The following is an 8,179-nucleotide window of genomic DNA, read 5'->3' on the forward strand; positions in this document are numbered from 1 at the left end:
TTGTAGATGAACATTTGGTTAAATTTTTTACTGATATGTGAAATTTTAATATTCATATTATGTATCTTTAATTCAAAACAAATAAGTAAAACATGCAATGTGTTGCAGCTATAGCTGAATTACATGAAAACATTTACAAACTCACAATATAGGAATTGTAAGTTATAAATAAGTTAAGAATTAACCTTATTTATTATCAATTAATATCATAAGCATTTCAGTTTTTATAGATTACACATTCATTCAAGATGAAATATGACATTTGCAGTCAATATTCAATAGTTTAGAAAGGAAAAAGTTATATAATATTACCAGTGTATTATACACCAAAAAACTCTTTTAGATTTACAATCGTCTGAGCGCAATTAGCTCCTGATATCACTCACACTCATGTACTGTATTTATTTTTCGTTGTATTCTCTTTTTTTTTAGATCAAATTCCATCAACACCAAGGAATCGAGGGCAATTGGGCATTGCCAACAGCTTTCCTCAAACAATAACACTTACACAATCACCGCAACGAATTCACCTGGCCTCGTCACCGCCAAAATCACCATCGGCCGGGCGTCGTGCCACAGCGTCAAATTCAATGTCACGGTCTATGCCTCCATCCCACATGACCACCGAACTACCAATGGACATTGATGCGGAACTAAGTTTAGGGACAATTGATCTCGGTGTTGTTAAAAGCGAAAGACTTTCACCGGCAGACATTAACAAGGACATCCACCAAAGCAATTCTTTAGACATCACAATGATGGACAGCGATTCAAACATTCTCGGATTAAGTAATGATCCATTAACGGATACGTGCGCAAGCTCCTCGGACACAAATGTTGACAATTGGTTAGACTTAGTGATTCCAAGTTCAGGCAGTGGACTCACTCCAGTGAGCTGTACTCCACCTGCCGGTCTGTCAATCGATAATGTTCTCGGCAATCCTCTTGGAAAGGATCCGTTTTCCTTGAATTTATTTGATCTAGGCGAAATAAGCACTCCGACTGAACTACATCATTTGGAGGGAGACGGATGGGACAACATCCCGGTCGGTGAATAATTACAGGTCATCAGTACATCATATACCTCAACAGGGACTTCCATAATTAAACGCTACTGCTGTTCAGTTGTAATACGTTGGTATTGTACCTGATATTTGCCAGATATGAATATTCATAAGACAATGTATATGAATATTCATTTTAATGCTTTAAATGGTCAAAGATATATTCAGACTGAAGCATTTGCGCAACTTCATCTGCTGGTGCATAAGTTGTCGAGGTAATGCAAGAAATATAAGTAGGAAGCCCTCTGTCATGCTAGCACCAGACGATCACAGAACCAAGGGAGATAAACTGGTGAGCCACGCAATCAACTTCCATCAGAGGGATCAATTTGGATGGCAGTAACTACATAAACACTTTCCTTATGATTATCTGGCTTCTGGCCATATGGCTGACAATTGTAGATAGTGTATTGAAATAACCTGTCTCTAAAGCCAGACACTCTTAGTGATTCTATGGTCTGCAACCCCTATGATATGATAAGGTGCACACGATGGATCATACGGACTATCACCAAAAACCAGCAGACAACGTTGTTTCATTAAGCGCTCACACAAAGCAAAGATGAATTTTTGCCGCGTTTGGTTGGACCATCCAGTGGTCGCCAACTTTAGGTGTGCAGAGTCTTCGGGTCAAGGTGTCTGGCAAACGCATCAAACTGTTTACATATAACACGCTGTAATCCCACCATTTTTAATTTATTTGCAGATAAATTAAACCTATGTATTTTGGTCTGAATTCACAATTGTTTTATAGCTTTATTAAGTTTACTATGAAGATCATCAGTAAAGTGATTCCTTTACTAAAAGATATAGGGTTTACATATAGATGTACCCACTAAATTTTCTAATAAACATGTCTGGTTTCGTAATGACATAATGAAAAAATAAGAATGATTATTAAAATATTATTGTTCTTTAAAGTGATTATGTAATCAGACAAAAATGCGCTTTTTTTTTTTACATACACTTTAAGTATATTATGTTTATTTGTTATATTGTGTACAGCTATTACTTCCTGTTTTTACAATGGAAATAAAATACAAAATTGTTTATAAGATGGAGGATATGTTTTGATGATATGATAAAAGAATTGATTTTATAGGATTTATACAGTGATAATTATGTACATAAACATTTTTGTTTCTATTTTTCTGTTTACATATTGGGTTAATTATAGGGTTCAATGCTATTTATGTAAATAGGGGATTAAAAATCATGGTAATTAATGACATGTATCATAAGCTATCTATAAAAGTATCTTTAGGAACAATCTTGGGTGGGGGGAAATACTTACATAGTTAGAAGATTATTTTATTTGATATAATTCAAATTGTGGTTGGAAAATACTAACTACAGATAATGATGGAGTATAAACTCTTAAATTATTTTGTACTAGAGTTTTATCAGGTTGTGTTGTGTTTATTCTTGTTATATTATATGCTCTCTATTCTATGCTGAAAGTACAATTGAAGCCAATTTTGTTTAAGGATTCGTTCTAAGCGAAAAATTATTTTCTCTTATCAGAAATGGCCCTTCCTGACTCCTTCATTCCAGTATTATTATTTTGCGGTTTTCTGAATCTATAAATATTTTGATGATATTAAAGGGTTTAAAGATATAATTAAAGGCTGCTTATCTTTTGGTATTAGTGGTGTGGTATTGTGACCCTTATTTACTTTATATTTGTTGACCTTTTAAGGAAAGTTTAGAATTTAATGTCATGTAAATTGTCCAAGTTATAAAGCTAATCATTTTGATGTGAAGTATCCAAAACAAATGATTCCATCTTTTCTTATTTTTATTATTATTTTTGCTACTATTATGATTATTATTATTTATTACTATTCATTTTTTTGAATTTTATTTATTATATTTATAACTAATCTTGTTTATTGACTTAGAAATATCAGTTATGAAATTACTTAATTTCTGTTGTATGCATAATCTTAATGCTACCATGGATTTTTTAATGCATTATATCTTGTATTTTTTTTAACCATATAAACAGAGCTGGCTAAATCTGTTCTTAGCTGTTAAACTCTGCATGGTTTGTAGAAGTTCTATGCTTTTATTATTATTATTATTATTATTATTATTATTATTATTATTATTATTATTATTATTATTCTTGAAGTGGTTTTGTTCATATATTTAGTTCATGTGTGTGTGTGTTAATCAGCTAGTTATATCTTTACTCCTGATTTGTTATTCAATGTTAACCGCTGACCAAAAAATCTTATATATAATGCAGTTGTTTTTGAGATTGTACTGTATTAATATATACCTCTGGAGTTATACTTTGAAATCAAGAATACTACTACTACCTGGGAAAAAAAAATTTATGTTGGATTTTTCTAACCGATGTATTTATTTATATTATGTGAAAAAAAATATCTGCTGCTGCTACTTAAAATCTTTCTTGATGTGTTAGATATGGATTTAGTTTACAAAAGATTTTGCTCAATATTTTTAAGTAGTTATTTCATTCTTACTACTTAATTCAATTCTCCCCAACCCTTTAATTGGTAACTAATAAATATATAAAACAAAAAAGCAATTAAAACATAAGCTTGATGAAATATTCAAAGTTATGAAGAAAAAATGCATTTAGTTGAACTGTGGTTGAGTTATAAAATCATTCCATCAATGAAAAAAAGATAATATATATGTAAAAAAAATGTGTGCATACAAAGATCTTAAACCATGATAAATGCAGTTGAATATTTCAATTTTATACATTTATCATGTTGGGCTTTTTGTGATAGACATTTTGTCTTTATGTACATTTTGTAGAATATGCTATGGATAATATTTTAAGGGTTTTTGTACTTTGGTTTCCTTGCATAAAAGCTATGCAATGTCTTTTCTAATGTAAACATTTTGAAAGTGTTTTTTTTTTTTTTTTTTATCTTACGGACATGTTGTTAAATTATCCATTTGTTAAGTTATTCATCCTATGACTTGTGTGTGGAGCTTCTTGCTGTGGTGACCTTTTTAGATTTCAGAATATAATCAAGCTAACTTGCGTGCAGATAATATATATGTAAAAAAAATGTGTGCATACAAAGACCTTAAACCATGATAAATGCAGTTGAATATTTCAATTTTATACATTTATCATGTTGGGCTTTTTGTGATAGACATTTTTTCTTTATGTACATTTTTTAGAATATGCTATGGATAATATTTTAAGGGTTTTTGTACTTTGGTTTCCTTGCATAAAAGCTATGCAATGTCTTTTCTAATGTAAACTTTTTGAAAGTGTTTTTTTTTTTTTTTATCTTACGGACATGTTGTTAAATTATCCATTTGTTAAGTTATTCATCCTATGACTTGTGTGTGGAGCTTCTTGCTGTGGTGACCTTTTTAGATTTCAGAATATAATCAAGCTAACTTGCGTGCACTTTTAACAAATTGTTAGAATTTCGTAAACTTGTATTTATTCATTTGGATTTAAAAAACCAAAACATATTTTCAAAGAGCCCACATGAAAAATATCGCAGAGGGAAAAGAAAACAATATGCAAAACAAAAATATTAACTTAAATTGAATAAAGTTTTATTTGAAATAATGTATTTTTTGATACCTTACAAAGTTTGAAAATTGTAGGGGGCGCTCTGCTGCTTAAGGGCATGTAATAATACACCCGTAATAGCAAAACTAATATAAAAATTTAATGTTATATTCAGCAAATTAGTTTACGAAAATTGAGGTACAGTAATTATATAAGAGATGTCCAAAAGTATATAGGAACACCGTGGTTGGTGACACCCTTTGGGTGTCCACACCTTCGTATTGGGCATTACACTCTTTGGTCACATGACCTGATACTTCATCAAAACACCTGAAAACCTAGTTACAGGTGCTATTCAAATTATCTGTGTACATACATTAAGTCTTCCAAATTACAAGATTACAATGTTTATGTTTCAATGTCTTTTTTATTTAAAAATCATCGTAAATATCATTATTTTCATACATTGATGAGTAGATAACTGTGTAAAGTAAAGCACTCTCCACATTATCAAATTTTCTTTGACAAAAAACTGTGGTATACTATACACCATAAAACCTCAAATTGAAGCCCAATGGGCTTAATCTCGAGAAGAAGACCATCTCAAATTGAAGCCCCCTCTTTAGTTTGCAAATTCAGCCTCGAAAAGAAGCCCATGGGCTTCTTTTCAAGATAGCATAGGCTTTTTTTTTCGAGATAGTAAAGTACATACACTGTACATGAATTAAAAAAATAAAAAATAATTAAAAACATGCTTGGTATATAGTTAGGTGATTCAATGCCGGTTAATACACTCCATGATACAGGTTGATGTTACAGTGGCCTTATATTGCTTTAATAGTACAAATTCCCAAAATTTACAGCATTCAGTTTGAAAAGACCCCCTCTTTAAAAAAAGGAAAAAGGAAACCATCTCGAAAAGAAGCCCATCCAAAGTTCGCAGAAAAAAGAAAAAAAGAAGTCCAGGACTTCAATTCGAGGTTGTACAGTATAGTCATGATGTGCCTATTATATGTGATGTCATCATGACCATATTTAGGTACGTCACGTTTTTGTCAAAAACATTTGATAGTCTGGATAGGGCTTAAGGACTATAAGCATTTCTGTTGTGCGGGGATAAGACAAGGCGGCAAGTTGTGAACTAAGACAGGTGTACTTAGGTAAAGCCGGGCACTCACTCCGCTCGAAGGTCGTTGGCCGACGCGATTTATGGAGAAAGCAACGCCACGACCAACTGCAACAGATCGTTTTTAATGACGATCTCTTTAGTCTGCCATTGACAATCAGCAGACAGCGTGGCGTCGTCTAGCGCTTACAAGGAGCGCAGTTGGATTCGACAGCTGTACGACCGTCAGTGCGAGTGCCCAGCTTAAATATATTATAATTTGTTGTTGCTTATTATGGCAAAGTCGCAATTTGTTCCAAGATTCTCACTATTGATGCTTTAATATATATCTCACCTGTACCAGTACAAAAGCTGCTTTTAGAAATGTCTTTTACGCAGTATTTATTAGAAATCTGTTTTTTGCAGGTGGTTCGTTTATAAGTGTATAATTCTGGAGGTCCTCCATCGAGGTCCTACAATTTAAATTGCAGTATTTCTCAATTAACTATTTGTAACTCAATTCTACAATTGGTGATGCCTTTATTTAAAAAAATAAACAGAAAATAGGATGAATAATTAACTAAGTTTCAAAGACATAATAGATTTGCTTTGAATAAATTAACAATTATTTTTGGAAAGCTTCTCGCTTTAATTGCTAATATAGTAGCTGCACATCGAGTGTAGTATCGGTCTAGTAAATGTAATTCAAATTATATATTTCATTTAAATGTACATAAAACAAAAGAGAATAGAATTGGAGCTTATGATGGGAGAACAATAAATGGCCTATGGCTTGAATTGCATAATATAGTCTCTTGTAATCTGATTATTATTAGGTCCATGATCTAATCGTTTGTACTTGCAGTTGTGTAAATTATACAGATACCATATTTATTTGAATAAACGCCCTGCTTTGAATGAACTTCCCCCTCCATTGCATTAATAGAACGTTAATAGAATGTGTTGATAATGACATTGCTTCCATTAGGTTTGTTTAAGTCATTTAGGGGGGTATTTATTGGAAGAAAAAATAAACGCCCCGAGGCGTTTAATCGAAGGAGGTGTCTATTCCAAATGGGTAGTTGCTAAATACAACGGGTTCAGCCGAGGGGGAGTGGCTTGTATATGGTGACGTCATGTATAATTATGCCGTCTACCAAAAAACATCACACTACACTGTGTGAATGTCAATTAGCAAGGCGAGCAGGCTGAGGGTTAGCTTAGTTTTCTCTTGTGTTGCTGCTATGGGCGGGTGAGGGAAGATCGAGTCCATTTTCAGATGATTGGCCTAAGTAGTATGGACGTAGGTCTAGGCTCCCTCTAACTAAGCCTGGGCTAGGTCGGACCAGGAGGTCTTTTCAGTAGTCCTGCTGGGGCTTAGTCATAGAGTGTGTGTCCAGCAACCCGCAGCAGTCCGCTAGGCCTATATGCCTCATTTACGTGAAGTTAGGCCTATGCAGAATCTGTTGTAAGACCCTCGCCTAGGCTACTGAAGAATGTGCACTAGGCGCATAATATAACATTTATACAATACAAATATACACGACATTGAAAAGTTATATATTTACTTAAATTACATATATTAACATTCGGTTCCTTTTTTCTGGAATATAGCCGGCAATATTGTTTAAAAGCAGTGAACACTAAAAAAAAAATCTTAACTTCAGCAGTCATGTTGTAAAAGTTGTAGTTTTAATTTATTAGGCCCATTTTCTCTTCCAGTAAGATAATTTATTCATAGGATGAAGATTGGAAACTCATAAACTAAGTAGTACAGGGGTGGAGCCAGGATTTGCCCGGGATCCGAAGCCCCCGATGAAAAAATGTGGGCGCGTGGTCGGGCGTCCCTCATTATCCGTCGAGATTTTCACGGGGCTTCCACCCACCCCCCACCCGGAAAAAAATAACAATTTTTGATTTGAAAGGCTTACCAGTCGATTTTGGTGTCTACTAATAGGCCTATGTAGAACACTATTTCTCTCCGACGAATTGTGGTTATTCTCCCAGACGGGGTATGAGAAACCAGACCTCCCCGACGGGGCCCTTCCCCCACCCGTTACCCCTGCTGACTGCTGAGTACAGTATTGTACTATTGTAGGGCCTAGGCCATTGAATTTCATTTCTTTCTGTGATTAAGGCCTTAATCCCTACCGCTAAAACACAGGTGGGCAAAGTGCGGCCCGTCAGCGATTTTTTTGCGGCCCGCGACAATGAATTAAAAACCCTATATTTGCAGCCCGCCAATCAAAATTGTCTAGAAAACATTTTTTTTTATGGCCCAACACCAATAATATGTAAAAAGTAACATTAAATCTTGTAATAAAGGTGATAAAAGCAGTGATTGGAGGATTTTGGAAGCTCACTGGAACATCAAAGTTTGGGTGCGGCCCTCGGTGTTAAATCAAAAGTTCACTTTGGCCCTCCAAAAGATTTTTATGCCCACCCCTGCGCTAAAATAAGACTAAACTCGGCCTATGTATTATTTCGGGTCATGAC

General features: G+C 34.0%; 1 protein-coding gene and 1 long non-coding RNA gene across 3 annotated transcripts in view; one reads left to right on the forward strand and one right to left on the reverse strand.

Annotated features, from left to right (window-relative positions):
* LOC117099893 (myocardin-related transcription factor A-like) overlaps positions 1-1,243 on the forward strand; it is a 41,283-nt gene extending 40,040 nt beyond the window's left edge. For both annotated transcript variants that reach the window (XM_033239417.1, XM_033239418.1), the window contains exon 8: positions 433-1,243. In XM_033239417.1, coding sequence (XP_033095308.1) covers positions 433-1,058 — 626 coding nt within the window. In that variant the 3' untranslated portion in view covers positions 1,059-1,243. The remainder of the gene's footprint in view (positions 1-432) is intronic.
* A 2,081-nt stretch (positions 1,244-3,324) lies between these two features.
* Positions 3,325-5,205, reverse strand: LOC117099894. The gene is made up of 2 exons (XR_004444035.1): positions 4,135-5,205; positions 3,325-3,759 (listed from the first exon to the last, which is right to left on the reverse strand). It is a non-coding gene; the product is annotated as an uncharacterized LOC117099894 (long non-coding RNA).
* Between the last annotated feature and the right edge of the window lie 2,974 nt (positions 5,206-8,179).

The sequence above is a fragment of the Anneissia japonica genome, unplaced genomic scaffold (genome assembly GCF_011630105.1).
Source record: "Anneissia japonica isolate Jap-2015-1 unplaced genomic scaffold, ASM1163010v1 scaffold288018_len440701_cov179, whole genome shotgun sequence".
Classification (NCBI taxonomy): Eukaryota; Metazoa; Echinodermata; class Crinoidea; order Comatulida; family Comatulidae; genus Anneissia; species Anneissia japonica.